This window comes from Entelurus aequoreus, linkage group LG22, assembly GCF_033978785.1.
Source record: "Entelurus aequoreus isolate RoL-2023_Sb linkage group LG22, RoL_Eaeq_v1.1, whole genome shotgun sequence".
Classification (NCBI taxonomy): domain Eukaryota; kingdom Metazoa; phylum Chordata; class Actinopteri; order Syngnathiformes; family Syngnathidae; genus Entelurus; species Entelurus aequoreus.
In genome coordinates, this window is record NC_084752.1 from 30,111,406 (window position 1) to 30,130,201 (window position 18,796).

An 18,796-nucleotide genomic window follows, 5' to 3' on the forward strand; every position below is an offset into this window, starting at 1 on the left:
ACGAGCTATACAAGGAATACTTTAAAACTACAGGTATTTATGCAGACAGTTTTACAGGCATTAAAAATATTAGCAAGTAAAAAAGCCACACAACCTATACAAACTGAATGGATAAAATCTTACACATGAAAACTTTTCAATTGCACCGTCATAATTTGACATTTGTAATCAAATGTCTGGACAACACATCGTTTGAATGGTAATCAAGTGGACAAATATCATTAAATCCAATTCAGGGCAAACATCAGAAAGTCGATATGATGCTATTTATTTAAAAGCATTCAATTGAAACCTAAAAAAGCTCTATGACTTCAATGGAGTACTTTCCCACGTCTTTGTTCATCGTCACATGTTGGAGTTCTTGCAGGGTGCCCTCAATCTTTCCAAGCTCAGAAAACAGTTTTACCTGCAAACACAAAGATCATGGCTCAAAATATTCCTGTGAAACAAAAAGTGCCAATGTGGTAGTCCTCGTAAACTCTTTGCAAGACTGAGGCAACGATCCAGAAGCTTTAATTGCTGCGCTACCTTTCACATTTGAACTGATACGGCACCAATTACTGGTACCTGGGAATCGATACCGGTACTCATTAAAGTTAAAGTACCAATGATTGTCTCACACACACTAGGTGTGGCGAAATTATTCTCTGCATTTGACCCATCACCCTTGATCACCCCTGGGGGGGTGAGGGGAGCAGTGGGCATTTTTGGTGATTTAACCCCCAATTCCAACCCTTGATGCTGAGTGCCAAGCAGGGAGGTAATGGCTCCCATTTTTATAGTCTTTGTTATGACTTGGCCGGGGTTTGAACTCACAACCTACCAATCTCAGGGCGGACACTCTAACCACTAGGCCACCAGTACCAAATTTCAGTACTTCTGTGTCAACATTGTTTTTAATAATAAAAATATAATTTTTATTGCAACATTTAAGAATGAACTTACTATAACTGCTGTCCAGTCTTATTATCTTACTTTATTATTACTGTTTTTTTTGGCCCATAATTCGGACTTAAATCACCTTTCCTTTTCTAAAAAAATGACACTGCGCCTTATAACCCGGTGCGCCTAATGTTCAGATTCATTCTGGTTGTGCTTACGGACCTCGAAGCAATTTTATTTGGTACATGGTGTAATGAAATGTGTGACCAGTAGATGGCAGCCAGACATAAGACTGCAGGAGGACGCTAGCAAGCAAGCCAAAAATAGAACAGGGTTCCCATTAGGTCAATCGTGAGCTCCCGGTCGGTGGCAGAGGGTGTGTAAGTCGATCGTGAGGCATTAAAAAAAAATAGACCTAAAAATAACCTATCATCGATCTTCACTATGACGTCACTTGATTGACATTCAAGGCGCCCAAGGGTCTTGTGAGATGACTCTGGCTGCTGCCAGCTTGGTATGAAGGGGGGAAAAAACCACCGACAGGAATGAGAGAGGCTCTTTTTATTTCTCTCACTCTCTCAGTACCATCCATCAAAAATGTGAAGACCGGCAGCATAGTTCCTCTCTTTACAATAAAAGTGCTGCTACATCCTGCCTGCGCTTACAAAATAGAAGTCTCAGAAAAATAGTGCATACAAAATAGCGCGCTACGGAGTTAACTCCAATGTATTTCTTATAAAGTGTATAAAAACGAGTATGGAAGCTGGACAGATTAAAAAGCTAAAAACCTAATCACGTTCATGTGTTGTTGCAAAGAGAACTTTTTTCCTCCGAACTGTAAATTCAAAGTTATTGAATCCTGTCTGATTAAAATCAATGCAAGTTATCTGAATAAGGTAATACACAAACTTGTATTCTTGTCTTCATGAAATAAGGGAATTTTTGTGTAAAACATGATTGTATTTTTTTTTCAACACCTTTAACATGTTAACAAAACATTATATATACATACCGTATTTTTCGGACTATAAGTCGCAGTATTTTTCATAGTTTGGCCGGGGGTGCGACTTATACTCAGGAGCGACTTATGTGTGAAATTATTAACACATTACCGTAAAATATCAAATAATATTATTTAGCTCATTCACGTAAGAGACTAGAAGTATAAGATTTCATGGGATTTAGCGATCAGGAGTGACAGATTGTTTGGTAAACGTATAGCATGTTCTATATGTTATAGTTATTTGAATGACTCTTACCATAATATGTTACGTTAACATACCAGGCACGTTCTCAGTTGGTTATTTATGCGTCATATAACGTACACTTATTCAGCCTGTTGTTCACTATTCTTTGTTTATTTTAAATTGCCTTTCAAATGTCTATTCTTGGTGTTGGGTTTTATCAAATAAATTTCCCCCAAAAATGCGACTTATACTCCAGTGCGACATATATATGTTTTTTTTCTTTTTTATTATGCATTTTCGGCCGGTGCGTCTTACACCCCGGAGCGACTTATACTCCGGAAAATACGGTATGTATATTTACATTTACAAACACACATTAATTTTCCTGAGGGAACTCTCCTGAAGGAATCAATAAAGTACTATCTATTTACACGTGTATCTATCAACATGTAAAAATAGAGATAAAGGCATCATGTAATGAAAAAAAAATAAAATAAGAAGATATATATATATATACAATGTATATACACACACACACACACACACACACACACACACACACACACACACACACACACACACACACACACACACACACACACACACACACACACAGAGAGATATATATATATATATATATATATATATATATATATATATATATATATATATATATATATATATATACCTATACATATACATATATATATATATATATACACTACCGTTCAAAAGTTTGGGGTCACCCAAACAATTTTGTGGAATAGCCTTCATTTCTAAGAACAAGAATAGACTGTCGAGTTTCAGATGAAAGTTCTTTTTTTCTGGCCATTTTGAGCGTTTAATTGACCCCACAAATGTGATGCTCCAAAACTCAATCAACTCAAAGGAAGGTCAGTTTTGTAGCTTCTGTAACGAGCTAAACTGTTTTCAGATGTGTGAACATGATTGCACAAGGGTTTTCTAATCACCAATTAGCCTTCTGAGCCCATGAGCAAACACATTGTACCATTAGAACACTGGAGTGATAGTTGCTGGAAATGGGCCTCTATACACCTATGTAGATATTGCACCAAAAACCAGACATTTGCAGCTAGAATAGTCATTTACCACATTAGCAATGTATAGAGTGTATTTCTTTAAAGTTAAGACTAGTTTAAAGTTATCTTCATTGAAAATAAGGACATTTCAATGTGACCCCAAACTTTTGAACGGTAGTGTATATATATATATATATATATATATATATATATATATATATATATATATATATATATATATATATATATATATATATATATATATATATATATATATATATGTAAAAACCCACACATTTTTGTCATTACATGATGCCTTTATCTCTATTTTTACATTTTGATAGAGGAAGTTTTTTTTTTAAGATGCTGTATCAAGACCAATCAATTAAGAGTTTGAGATAAAAAATATGTCGTATAAGAATTAACTATACACAATAAAACATTAACAAAATGCTGTGTCACATGAATGGTTTTTGAAGTACTACCTTTGTGACATGAAAACACAAGTAATGTAAAAAAAAACATGGTGTTTACTTTTTGATATCAATATAAAACTCAAAGCAGTTTGGCTAACGAAGATGAAGTCTAATAAACAAGCTTTGTTTTTCTCCAACGCATCCTAGTGGTTGAGTGCAACAGTTTGGCCAACAAAAATAAAGAGTGACACCTCTTACATCGAATACACAATCTTCACAGCCAGCGTTCAATTCGATGAGATGACAAAACATTTGAGCTAGTATTGATGTTATTTGAACACTGGTGCATTTTGCAGTTAAATAAAGGACGAGTAAGCATCCCAGTAAACAAAGCAAAGACTTTATAAACAAGTTGTGATCACGTTCTCGACACATCGCCTGCAGCATGTTTCCTCACGCTAACTCTCAGTCACAGTAGCTGATGGACGCTGCATTGAGAATATAAAAGCAACATCAAATCATTTTCTCCTTCGCTGTAAACTTTTAGTGTGGGGACAAGTGCGTCTGTCTCCAATATTGTCTACACTTGTCGCCATCTAAACACAGCAGTGCGCTCTTAAACGCATGGCGGGAAGCGAGGGAAAATGACGTTAAATCAAGCGCTTGGCTCCGTTTACTCCGAGGGGAAATCTCCGGAGCAAAGTCTGTGTAGTTGGCCTGCCATGATTATCAAGCCAAACGACGCTAGTGCGCATGCGCCTGAATTAATGTTGCCAAAAATGCATTAATAAATGACGGGTTTTCGGTAATTAAAAAAAATAGACTGTATCACTAACCGTCGGGAATTTTGTCGCAAATTATTATTATACCGTTAACCGTTACATCCCTAGTCTATTAACAAGTAAAAAGTCAAGGGCGGTCAAGGCGATTTTGGTAAATTTTTTAGGGCATTATGGCAAGTGCCGAACTTAAATTCGAGCCCCGCACAAGGCGCTTAAAAATCTGTCAAAATGTTTCAGTACGACTTTGATAACCTACGAAGCAGCATCACTTGATGGATTGTCGGCGCATTACGACTACCGTAGTCGGATGTACTGTACGTCAACATACGGGTATTTTTATGGTGTGTGTATAAGGACCCCAAAATGACACCTGTTAAAAGACATTATCTGGAGTTTTGTTTTGACCCATTACGCAAAACCAACTTTTCTTACATGTTGGTACCTGCTGATGTGTATTTGGGATCTGCTTAAAGGGAAACTTCGGTTTTTTTCAACCTGGGCCCTGTTTTCATAATTTTTTCTGTATATGTGAGTGCTGGATAAAACATTTTTTGAGGTCGCGCCAGTATTGAGCAGGGCAGGCAGCCTCCAGCCCAGCTAACGCTCGTACACAGGGCAACTGGCTCTCGTCAAAATTCGGCCTATAAACATGCATTTTTTTCACACTGACAGGCTCAGATAGTTACAATGAGTGTCCGACAACATACTAGAAAGGAGAAATTAACGTATGTCTCTACCTTTAGCTGGAGATCGCTGTTTTTTGCGAGCTGTGTCCAAATCTCACCACGCTACAAATCTCGTTCCGAAATCTCGCGATAACTCGCGACAAAACACCGGTGGAAAAACAGTTACCTGACTGAGGTGAAGAGAGATGACTGAAGTGATTTTCTGTTGGATTACCGAAGACTGTTATTTTAGTTTTATAGAAAAGTTTGTTTGTTTGTCTGTCATGGCTCTCTTCACCTCAGTCAGGTAACTGTTTTTCCACCGGTGTTTTGTCGCGAGTTATCGCGAGATTTCGGAACGAGATTTGTAGCGTGGTGAGATTTGGACACAGCTCGCAAAAAACAGCGATCTCCAGCTAAAGGTAGAGACATACGTTAATTTCTCCTTTCTAGTATGTTGTCGGACACTCATTGTAACTATCTGAGCCTGTCAGTGTGAAAAAAATGCATGTTTATAGGCCGAATTTTGACGAGAGCCAGTTGCCCTGTGTACGAGCGTTAGCTGGGCTGGAGGCTGCCTGCCCTGCTCAATACTGGCGCGACCTCAAAAAATGTTTTATCCAGCACTCACATATACAGAAAAAATTATGAAAACAGGGCCCAGGTTGAAAAAAACCGAAGTTTCCCTTTAAGTCCTGAAATCTGTCCACATCCGCCTTTGTAGTCTGCACTGTAGTCAATAAGCTCCTTTTTCTCTATCCTCTTGTAGTGGAGCATTCATTCTCAACTGATGCCATGTCTAATACAAAATAGCGTACAGTTCAACTTTATATCTGTCAGTATACTCGCTATGGAAGCGTTGAAAACCACCGGTACAACAATGATGACGTGGAAAAGACAGTCAAAGTGGAGACACGTAAATAAGACCGCCCACAAAACGGTGCATACTGAGAGATGGTCAGAAAGTGGCTTGAAGATGGTCTGTAAAACATAATCTATGCATCATTTTGACCAAAGAACCACCATTACATGTAATGTAGACCACAAGGAAGTGTTTTAAATGTAGGAAAAAAAATCATAACATGAACCCTTTTTGTATGAAAATAAAACTGAATAGACCCGCTCATCTGGTGCACCCTATTGTCCACGGTACATTTCTGAGTCAATTGCTTTGTTAGCATTGAAAATTGCAACATTACCTAAAGATAATTTTGGCTGAATCTGCTCTCAGTGCTGCTGGAGTGATGGCCAAGTGTTAACAGTTAGGGATGTAACCATATGAAAAATTGATATCAGGGTTATTTTGGCCCAAATTATCACTGTTATTACAATGGTAATATTGATGAACGTGCTCAGAAACTGCTTATACACACACTGAATCTTTGGATTAAAAAAAACCCTAAAACAAATCATTTTAGTTTTTAAATGTTATAAAACACTTAGCATGTTTTATGCTTCTTATGCTTCACTGATAGTTTTTTTTACTCTTAGTATTTTATATGTTTTAATGGCTAAGCTTTTATTGTTTTAAATATTGGTTTGTACTGTAGCACTTTATTTAAATGAAAAGTGCATTGCAAAATTACATTTATAATTATTCTTCGTAGAAGGCATTCTACTCTTTAGTTGTCCTATTCTTTTCAGCAGTCCTTGAACGCAACGTAAAAAAACCCAAATTGTTTTTCTTAGATCGATCCTTCTGTGCTAAGAGAGCACAGCTTGTAGATTCAAAGTGCACAACTGGATGTCGTAGTTGCTCAGAAAGCGGCGTTTATATACATTTAGATTGTGGCATGTCTTTTCTTAATGAAAACTGAAAACATTTAATATATTGCAACTTTATGCATCTTTGCAATAAACAAACCATAAACCACAATGCAGAAAACCAATAATGTCTCTTGGTTTTATGTTAGCATTCAGTCCATGAGTGTATCTAAGTGAAGTTATCAATCATTTTGATTTAAAACAGTAATACACATCGTTATCACTGATACAGTTTATAGCTACATATTTAGTTGAAGCCGATGGAGTCTGCAACTAAACGTGACGTCACAGGCAACCCAGGTAGTGCAACATGACATCGTTGGATTTTACGTGAATTGGTGCCCGGTAGGATACGGCCGATGCCAAAAAAAGTACCAGATTTGATAACCGATCCCTTGCTGCAGAACGTCTTGTGAGTTTCTCAATGTTGGTTTTGTTGTTTTTTATACGGGAAAATGTATTATTTTGAGACATTTTTCAGACATGAAACAGGAAGAAAGAGGAAATACCTGAGCATTAATGTAGCGGTACAGGTTCAGGACCAGGTTTTTGGCTTCTGTACTCATGACCAGAACGGTGAAATGAGCATCCAACAACAAACACATCCAATTCATAATCTATGGGAGAAGAAAAAACATTCTCAAAAAAACATAACTTCTCATTCCGTTGCATATTGTTACACACCTGGGTCAGACTTGGTGATCTACAGCCATGCTCCTGAGGAAATGCAGCTTGATTATACTTTTGGTAGAGAAACTGCAAGTACTGGAGAAAAAGCTGATGAAGTGAGAAAAATGAAGTCAATTAAAATGCAGAATTGTTTGGATCAAATGTCAAAGGGAGAGCAGAGGTAGGGATACAAATCGTAAACCGGTTCTTGTTTGGATAGTGTTTCGATTCCTGGGAATCGTTTGCCATTTTTTTTAAGGTTCCCTTATCAATTCCTGTCGGCACAAAATCTGGGGAGTTGTTCACCAGGAAGGATGGCAACAGGGAACTTGCAATACTTGCAAAGTGGTGAGTCCATCAAAGAAAGGAAATACTACCAAAAACATTGGGCATATACACAAACACACACCCCTCCCCCACCCCCCGCCTTCACCACCGCTGATTCCCCTTTGGGGCGATGGACAGCTGAGTAGCACTTTATATCAGCAGGCCGGCCCAACCGGCCCAACCACCCCCCCCCCCTTATGCGATTATATGTAACATGTTTATGTGTGCTATGGCAAATTAGTTTTTTTCCCTTAGACTCAGTCTGGACCCCCTCCTGAGGGGGTCCTTTTTAACTTTAACTTAATTTTAGTTCTTATATGTCTTGTACATGTTAAGAATGGACAATAATAAAGCATCCTGAATCCTGATGATGTACTGCCTGTACCATGATCAATATTATAGTGACATACTCGATGGACGGTTGTTAGGTCAAGCTGGCCATTGATGTTTTTTCCCCAGTTAATCTTGGGTAAGCACTCTAGTCCTGTCAACATAGCGTGGCTCCAAATGTCACATTTACACCGTCAAATCATTACAGTACTGACTGTCTCGGCTTTTGTCTGCTCCAACGTTTCAGCCTTATTTCATGCTCACTTCTATAAGCAGCAGCTCATCCTCTGTATATTCAGCTTCAACAAGAGAAGGTTGTGAATCCTCCTTTGTCCAAAAATAGTCATATATTACCAAGTGTGCCATTATTTGAACACACACGTTTGTTTCCGAAAGTAGGAACACACGTTTGTTTCCGTAAGTAGGAACACACATTTGTTTCCATAAGTAGGAACACACATTTGTTGCCAGAACTCGAAGTGCGCTGCTATGGACACTGAAATAAATGTGCTTAGGAATGTCTATACATAAGTTATTTAGTTTTAAGTTATCTGTCTGGACTGGAGCCGGCAGTGCCTCAGACTGTAAGTCGCTGCAGAAAGTGGTGAGGACGGCGGAAAAGATCATGAGGACAAAAAGCCGCTGCCTGACCAGGGCTCAGAAAATCTGCAGAGACTCCTCCCACCCCCACCAAGGACTGTTTTCACTGCTGGACTCTAGAAAAAGGTTCCGCAGCCTCCGTAGAAGAACCTCCAGGTTCTGTAACAGCTTCTTCCCTCAGGCCGTAAGACTCTTGAACGCATCATAATAATCCCCTCAATTACCCCCAAAAATGGATTAACTCGCTGGAATATAAAGACAATATAACATACATCCATAAACGTGGATGCATATGCAAAAGTGCAATATATTTATCTGTACAGTACCGGTAATTTATTTATTTATATCTGCACCTTATTGCTCTTTTATCCTGCACTACAACGAGCTAATGCAACAAAATGTAATTCTTATCTGTACTGTAAAGTTCAAATTTGAATGACAATAAAAAGGAAGTCTAAATCTAAGTCAAAGTCTTTAGAGGGCTTTGAATGCTACAATTGTGACTGCCATTAGCCGCATCTGGCAAGAGTTCTAAATCCTAAAAAAAACAGATGTATGTTTTTGTGAATGACAGACAAAATTCCCCAAAAAATGCGGTTTCCCTTTAACAAATCTCATCCCCAAGCAGAGGGCTACAGCCTGGTAGTCACTTTGTGTGCCCATCATATAAAGTCATGACAAAGAACTAAAACAGACAACTCACAATAACATGTTGGGATGAGAGATCTTTTAAATGTGGAAGGAGGAGGTCATCACTATAAGCTGTCTGCAGGATTTCATTTCTGAACAGCTCCAGTTAAGATGTCACAACATGTATAATTTTCATGATTAGTCACTAAGCTCAGAAATCCATGTCTGATAGTTAAGTTGTGTGCGTGGCTGCAATTAAAGGATACAGTAAAACCGCCTTGTGCAAGTCGACTGGACAGGTCAGTTCTGGTGGTGTTGAATTTGTCTCGTCTGCTCTCGTCATTGAGGCATCTGAGTGGTCTTCCTTCGAGGAAGTGGAGCTAAAACCATTCCGCAAGCCAACCTGACCATGCACCCTGGAGGTCAATGTTTCCATGAAGGAGACGCTGTCCGGCTCCAGGTTGACTTTCTCTGCATCTGTATCTAGTATACTGCGTGAGAATGCAAGAGTACAGATCGTTAACCATATGACACATTAAAAGTGCTGTGAGTGGCTAGCGGTGATACCTACCTGGTGAAAGCCTTCAGGCAGGTGCAGGTGACAGCTTCTGGGATGTCAGGGAAAAACTGCAAGCAGAGCTGACATAGGAAGTAATCCTTCTTTTCCAGGGCCAGCTGCACCAGGTCAGGGCACACACTGCAACAAAGATGCAATAGCTAAAAAAAGGCCAAAAAGCAACAATGCTGCTGTTGGCCAGGCTCCATGCGAAACAGTTGTAATTTTGACACAATGCCACAATGATAAGAATTCCATAAGGTCATTAAAAATGTTTATTTTTAATTTTGTAATGAGTTACAGGTGACTAGAAAAAATGATTTAAATTAGGTGGAAATTTGTGCAACTGCAGACAACCAGGGATGGGTACCAAATCTTGTACTTTTTGGCACCAACTAAAAGTAAAATCCAACAGTGCCATGTTACGGTACCTGGGTTGCGTGTTACATCACGCCCGGTTCACTCTTCGCACTTCGGCATATGGCGATCACTCCAGCAGCACTGAGAGCGAACTCAGCCAAATTACTTTTAAGTAATGTTGCAATTTTCAATGCAAACAAAGAAATTTACTCAAAAAACACTCCAGCATAAGTTAATTGAGGGTTCACTTTTCCAAAAATGTGCTAGGTTGATGCTAGTATACATTGGCTTTGCTATTGTCATGCTGCTGATTAGTAGGGCTGCCGATTTAAGAAAAAAAAGAAGAACTGATTGCAATTTTTTTCTCCAAAATTGCAATTTGCTTTGCAGTGTTTATATTTTATACATGAAAATGCATAAAACTGCAAAAATAACAAGTGAAAGAAGACGCATTACTTTTAGACAGTCAATCAACATATTTTTGTCTCAAGGTGCCACGCATTAGAATAATATGCAATAATTACCTTTAACAAATATTTGGCTTAATGCAGACAGACTCAAGAGCTCGTCTACATAGCGTGTTCTTTCACTGATGAAATAATAAAAGTGCATGTATCATAATATATAATAATAATATTGCAAGTAACCATTTAAAAGGATATAAACTTTTATCTCATTACAGTAGAATTGTTTACAATTGTACTGTAATTGGAAGGTAAATAACTTTGTTACCGTAAATACATCAACAAAAAATAAAATGGACTAATTTTATTTAAGCAAAACTTTAACCCAAACATCTTAAAGTGCATTATTTTCTGAGTTGGAAGAATTAGTTCGGACATTGTCTTTTTGTTTATTGTTATCACGTGATCACGACAGCATTTTCGCTCGTTCGTCATTGTTCGTCGATGGGTTCATATTAGAGATGTCTGATAATATCGGACTGCCGATATTATCGGACTGCCGATAAATGCTTTAAAATGTAATATCGGAAATTATGGGTATCGGATTCAAAAAGTAAAATGTATGACTTTTTAAAACACCGCTGTACACGGACGTTGGGACAAGTACAGAGCAGTTGCGTCTCCCAGTCAGCAGCCCTCCCCCACCCCCTCTCCCACACACAACACAGGAGTTGCAGCACGACTGCAGCATGAGAGGTTTACTGGCGACGCTTGATGACCTGATCAAACCGCCGCGAGCGGAGCATAACAACAAGAGTGTGTTGTTGCCGGTGCTGTAGCCTGGCTAAAAAGCCAGCTCGCTCGGTGACTGACTAACTGCATGGTTTGGGATTATATTAAAGTGTCTCTGACGGATAAAAAACTGTCAATTTGCAATGACTGCAAAAAGTTGGTTATGCGAGAAGGAACCAAGACGTCTTCCTTTAATACGAGCAATTTGATCTCCCACCTCTTCAAGAATCATAAGGAGATGCACGATGAATACAAGCGGAAGATGGATGAAAAGCAAACAGCGAAAAAAAGTAGTACCACACAGTTGTCGCTTAAAGACTCCGCCGAGAAAAAACAAAAATACAACAAAAACCACCCCAAGCCGAAAGCCCACGTTGTGGTCAGGGGCAACGCACGCAATATGGCAAAAGCTACGGTGGAGTTTGGTGTGGCTAATCTGCCCTGCATGGCGCACACTTTGCAGCTTGCAGTGAACGGAGCTGCCCTGTCTCAACGAAGCATTTCAGAAGCTCTGACTGACTGCTAGGTCACTTAAAGCACTCACCACTAGCTTGCAGTACATTTGTGTTACTCATAGAAATACGTTAGAGCAGGGCAGATTGAGCCCAGTTTATAATTTCCTGTTATACAGTATGCCAGGCACCAAAAGAGGACTATGTTATTGTTTACTTTATGACTTTATACTCTGGACTGAAGCTGTGTGCCTTAATTGTTTTTGTAGCTGTTGTTTTGAGGCATGTTTAAAAAATAAAAATAAAAAATGCACTTTGTGAAAGTCAAAGTATAGTACTTCCCATAGTTGTAGTGGGTCCCAGGGAGAGCATGTCCCAAATTCCAAGCTGCTGTTTTGAGGCATGTTAAAAAAATAATGCACTTTGTGACTTCAATAATAAATATGGCAGTGCCATGTTGGCATTTTTTTCCCATAACTTGAGTTGATTTATTTTGGAAAACCTTGTTACATTGTTTAATGCATCCAGCGGGGCATCACAACAAAATTAGGCATAATAATGTGTTAATTCCACGACTGTATATATATTATATTGGTTGATATCGGAATCGGTAATTAAGAGTTAGACAATATCGGAATATCGGCAAAAAAGCCATTATCGGATATCTCTAGTTCATATCGCCTATCCCATTTAAAGCAGAAATATTCCTATAACAGGACTTTTACCTTTATTATCAAATTTTTTTCCTCCTAATTTGTGTTACTTGCGGTAGGTACGTCTCACTTGAGTCGCGAGGCTCTCTGTACTGTGTGTGTTGGCGGCGGTGCCCGCCTCTAGTCTCCGCTTAGACAAAGATTGTTAATGACTGAAAAGAAGAATCACTCTGTTCAGTTAATTCCACTGTTAAATAAACACGCTCAGGTGCTGAGAGCGATGCACAAAGTAATACGTCTTTCTCCTGTTTGAAGCGAGAGACAAACAAGCGCAAGGCTCAACAATTCTGATTGGCGAACATGGCTGTCACTCAAATGCTGGTGACAGCGGAGAAAAATAAATACCGGTACCTCAGCCTCCTGCGGTTATTTACTGCACTAATTAAAACATTGATGTCGATTCGATTTTGATTTATCGTGCAGCCCTAGTGATTAGCATTAGCAATTTTTATATTTTACAACTAGCAGTACAGCTAGTAGGTTCAATCTGCAAAACTGAATATCTTAGTTGCTTGGACAACAATGTGTTTATCAAAGTTAAGATTGGGGTCTGTCATTTCTTAATGGGGAAATATGTTAATGCCCCTTGTTTTTCTGGTAGCATTCATGCTAGTGAGCTGGTGCCAGTCGGTCCCTGAGTTTGACAAAGTGCAGTTATAAATCTCGGTTTTTCGATCATTTTTAATTTGGGAGTTTTCCCGCGGTTATTAATACTGTTTTGTCGTTACATTCCTAATATTGAACGACCATACCACTCCCTGTCTGTAGGGGAAGCAGAGTCATCGCTCCATCAATTGTGACCTGGTACTGAAAATAGTCAATCAAAAAGATAAAGAAAGCATCGCTCAGTAGATTATAAAGTCTGTGTTCACATCTCAAAAAATGTTTTCCACAATCTTTTCATTTTTTTAATTTGGGATTTTTCCTTCAAAAATGTCCGGACCATCATTACCTCCTCTTGTACGTCTTCTTCACTAATGCCTGTTTTTCTGGTGGTTGCTATGTTTCTTTATTTCTTTGCAACAAACTATAAGCAACTGTCCGGACAAACTGGAGATGAACTCATGATGCGCTTCATCTTCAACATCAATAACACAGCTTGGACGTGAGCAATGTGGAACGACAACGCAGACACGCAAAGCTAACAGGGAATGTTAACATCACAGGTAATCGTCAAGTGGACCCACTTTGTGCAGAACAATTTATGTTCGTGCTCAAAGCCACTTCTTCAGTTCTGCAACTAACGATTTTTTTGATAGTCGATTAGTCAACGACTGTCTTAACGATTAGTTGGATTATAAAGCGTACACACACCTCTTTAATGTAATTCTTCCATCGACTTTTAAATCCAACTTAAGTTATTTTAGAGGTGTGCTTACAAATAACAAATGACTAATTCATTCATAAATATTAATTTGTACTGTAACTGAGCTGCTCATTTAGCTGTTACAAAAATGAAAATGACTTAAAATATCCAATTAAAAAGAAAAAGACAAAGTGCTGAAAAAAACCACAACCTTGTTTATATACAAAAATAACAGTTAAAATAGCAATGTATAGAATTGTATCAATGGTTAATTCTTAACATGTTAGCTATTGAATAGATTGTATGTTTAATCTTATGATACTTCAGCATTGGTGCCTAGTATCTGTCTTTCTTTGTGTGTAAGCAAATTGAAGCTGCTTTAAAACATAATTGAATTGATGTAGACAAAGTTTAGCTGCCTGACTTTGGCTAAAATTATAAGTCATTTTTCACACATCATCATCTCACACTTGTTAGCTAGCTAGCAAGGTACAAGCTAATGCTCTTTGCAAGGTTGAGTCCGCATCCTTTCTCCAGACGTCCGACATCATGCCTGCGCTTTAAATGCTCGCGTATCACAGATGTACTCCCATAAAAAACAAGGTCTGCTTTGCAAAATGAGCAAGGTATTCATGTTTTTAACAAGAATAGGAGGAAATGTTCTCACACTTAAAATGTTTTCACTGGCAATGTTTTTGCGAGTGGCGGCGTGGACTCGCTTCCGCCCGGAAAAACAGGAGTGAGGACGTCACGACTATTGCCGACAAATATAATTGTCGGCGAGAAATGTTATTACAATAAACTACCCAGTTCTAACATTTGAGGAATTACTCAAGATGTGACAAAGTATTCCCACGTCTTGGGGGAATACTTTAACGGGTTGTAGTGGCTGGGTGATGACCATAGCAATGACGCTGGGAAGATCCGCCAAGCTACCGGTAACTTACAGGAGAACAAACTCAAGACTATTATATTGGGCGAAATGAGTGTAAAGCTGACTATATGGGTGTTATTTCATGTTTAGAGGGCTCTAAAATATTTTAAAAATGTATTTAGAAGGTAATAAACTGTTTATATGCTCCAACTATGAAAATATTCTATATAATAATAATAGTATACCTACTTAGCAGAAATCCTTATTTTGTGGTCATGTCTTGTCCAATTTATTGCAATAAAACAAGGGACAACTATCTGTGCACCCCGCTAAAAATTAGGACCTTTTTCCAGGTGAAAAGCACCAACACTTCTGTGGCTAGCGCTTACCTGTGGCAGAGATGCCGAGTTTGCACGAGTTGTGCCAACGTGGTCGGCGTGTAGAAGGCTGTATCCGCCATGCTGCGGCACACCAGCGCGGATGCCAGCTGCCCTACCCACTGATGCAAGTCTTGGGTGTCTGTCCTGCAAAAGAGGTCCTCCACTTCTTTCTGGACTTTATCTGCTGATGTTGTCTAAAAATAGTAAATCCACCAATTATTACTTGTTTCATCTCAGAACTATTCAATGTCATAATTAACTGTTTTGCAAAATGTACCCATATGGCCACCACAAACCTCATCCTTATAATTGCAAATATTAAAATACCACCGCGATTTGTTTGTGCTACTTTTATGTTTGTGCCGTTAAGGTTTTTATTTTATACTTAAATACATTTACTGACTAGGGACGTCATCCGACCCTCGCACCTCGTCAAAATTACTCCAAACCTGTCCCATTTGGTTCTGCTTTTTTAGTGCTGCAAATGTTTTTGTCTATTAAAGATTTTATGTTATTAACGTGTAATTATTCACATCCATAGTGATGTGCAGATTGACAGTACAGGCCAAAAGTTGAGTTATGTACTTAACAAAAAAAGGTGAAATAACTGAAAACAAGAGTGCGCAAAAAAGTAATCAGAGGAAAGGGTAGCTATTTTGAAGAAACTAGAATATAAAACATGTTTTCAGTTATTTCACCTTTTTATGTTAAGTACATAACTCCACATGTGTTCATTCATAGTTTTGATGCCTTCAGTGACAATCTACAATGTAAATAAACATGAAAATTAATAAAACGCATTGAGGAGGTATGTCCAAACTTTTGGCCTGTGCTGTATCTATCAATATCTCCGATACCAGATTGACCTTTATTCTGGAAAATCCATTCTTAAATCAAAACATGGACACTTTGATAAATGAGTAATTATAAATAAACTAAAATTGAGAGCATGTCTAAATTATATGTGGTTGGTGAAAACTACTTTTTCTTCCGGCTGGGTGAGAGCGTAATGCGCAAGCGCAGCAGACACTCGTTTAAACTGAGATGCTGTGTGATAGTTGTCAAAAATCAGTAGGGAACAAGCATTGTTAGACACAATATGAATATGTTATTGTGATTGAAACTTTTGTCGTTTCTCAACATAATACGTCAAATAACTTTTTGGACACATTGTACATTTTTGGACGTAAAATGTTTCTGTGCAAACAGCGCACCTCCTTCTCTGTTTTCTCTCCCACTCCTCCCCTCTCTATCAATCCCTTCCTTCCCTCTCTCTCGGTCCCCTGCTCACTTAGGTACACTTTGTACATCGGCCTTCCTACTCTGCCAGAGATTGTTTTATTGTTTGAGATTGTTGCATTTATTGTTCTAATATGTTGTTATTTCTGGACTAATGACTATTTTCCTGAACAATTGTTTGTAGTACAAACAATTGGGGGCGGCTGGTTATGAATAACAACATGTTTAACATAAGAATTATAATAGTTAATAACAAAAACTATAGTAGTTGGACAAATTATTTTATAAAAAGTATGATGGACAAGAAATGTTTGTAGTACAAACGTTTGGGACAAGTTTGGGAACATTTTGACAGGTGTGGGGGGGCTGGTCATGAAGAATAAAACATTAACATAAAAACTATAATAGTTAAATAACCAATTTTGCAGCATAAGCGAAAGGGACAAGTTTGGAAAATGTTGTCAAGGTGGAGGAGCTAATAATGAATTATAAAACAACATAAAAATAATGATTACACAAAAACATTTGCAGCAAAAACGAAAGACAAGTTTGGGGATATTTTGACAAGTTGGGGGGGCTAGTGAATTTTTTTATTTTTAAATAACTGCAAAACCTGAACATTTTACAGCACAAACATGTTATTTTGATATTCGCAATCATAAGGGGAACCAACTTCCCACAGGTACCACTCACTGATAAGAGACAACAATGTACCCAATTGAACATCTGGATTTTCTTATTCATTCCAATATGTAAGTATGGAATATATGTAGTTCATCAACTGTCGGAACCTTACTAAAATAAAGTATATGTATTTTATCAAACCTTGATGGAGATACAAGTTTTGGTACTGTTAAGAACAGTAAACGTCCAAACAAACGACACTACAAGTCCAATCTGAGTGGAATTAAATAAAATTCTTACCGTGATGAGCTCCAGAACTTGTTCAACTGTTAAATTGGGGGTTGACTGGGTCCTTCGTGTCGTTCTCTGGAAAGATATTCATCTCAATGTAAACATCTGATTTGAACAGATACTCGACTTAGGTTGTACAAACTTTTTGACTTGGGGGGCTACAAAATTTGGCCTAGGGCAAAAAGCCAACTGCATGTATTTTATATATAGCCTATACATATGTGTGTACATATTTACGTATATTTTACACACACACACACACACACACACACACACACACACACACACACACACACACACACACACACACACACACACACACACACACACACACACACACACACACACACACACACACACACACACACACACACACACACACACACACACACACACACACACACACACAACATTATATATATTGTGTGTGTGTGTAACAGGCACATTTATAATAACATTTCATTTTTACGTATCAGGCACATTTATAATAACATTTCATTTTTACGTATTTTGATCATTTTAAGCATACGTGGCACAATAATTTAAAAAACGGGGGAACAAGTGTCTTTTCATATTGTCCTCGCCAGTTTCGTGTTCTAAATGGTTGTCAAAGTGTACAAACTTGTCGGATTACTTACTTAGACATCTCATGTCCAGGTGAGATGCATGATTTATGATCTACAATAAACTTGCAGGGAGCAAGGACGCAAGAAAGCAGTAGACCACTTGATGTTGTAAACATAGCGCCGCTATAAATAGTTTGTCTGCGTTAGCGCTTATAATAACATCACTACTACTTGGTTAATATTCAAATCACAAACTGGCAGCTACCGCCATCAGTGTGTGAATGGGTAAATGTGGAAATACTGTCAAAGCGCTTTGAGTACCTTGAATGTAGAAAAGCGCTATACAAGTATAACCCATTTATCATTTATTTATAAATGGAGTATTGTGGGCGGTTTTTGAATGGTTATTTACTGGGTTTTATAGGCGAAATAGAGGAGCTGCCATTGACTCCGCTGTGAGCTGACTTTTTTTTTACAAGTTAGAATGCATTAAAAAAAATTCATCCGTCCTCATGTCTTTCATAACGATTGTGAACGATCGGCAAAATTCCCCAAAAAGTGCAGTTCCCCTTTAAAGTTTTGTAGTCACTCGGAAATATCTAAAATGTGCAAAACATGGTAAGTGTGGAGTGTGTTTTGCATTTTAGTGGATTTAAATGGGTGTAATTTTGAAGTTACTTTAACATTTTTTTAAATAATACCCACAAAGTTCAGAGAGCATGTTGAGTTGTGTGTCACCATGTTTGTTGATTTTTTTAATTTTTGCACTTTGAGTGGGAAAGGTTGTTTGGATTGGGTCCTACAGTAAATGCTGTGCAATCTGTTCACTGATTTGCAGTTCTAATGATGTCCACAAGGTGGAGGTCAATCGGCTACGGTTAAACTGTTATACATTCTCAATTTAATTACAGTTTCCTCGCTGGACAGTCCTTGTTAATCCCCATGAG

The 18,796-nt window shown here is 38.2% G+C and overlaps 1 protein-coding gene across 1 annotated transcript in view; it reads right to left on the reverse strand.

Moving 5' to 3' along the window:
- Positions 1–252: 252 nt before the first annotated feature.
- nol11 (nucleolar protein 11) overlaps positions 253–18,796 on the reverse strand; it is a 32,385-nt gene continuing 13,841 nt past the window's right edge. Inside the window, exons 11-18 of the mRNA XM_062032859.1 lie at positions 17,293–17,358; positions 15,139–15,323; positions 9,864–9,989; positions 9,559–9,783; positions 9,366–9,444; positions 7,421–7,513; positions 7,246–7,353; positions 253–406 (exon numbers count right to left, since the gene is read on the reverse strand). Coding sequence (XP_061888843.1) covers positions 293–406; positions 7,246–7,353; positions 7,421–7,513; positions 9,366–9,444; positions 9,559–9,783; positions 9,864–9,989; positions 15,139–15,323; positions 17,293–17,358 — 996 coding nt within the window. The 3' untranslated portion in view covers positions 253–292. The remainder of the gene's footprint in view (positions 407–7,245; positions 7,354–7,420; positions 7,514–9,365; positions 9,445–9,558; positions 9,784–9,863; positions 9,990–15,138; positions 15,324–17,292; positions 17,359–18,796) is intronic.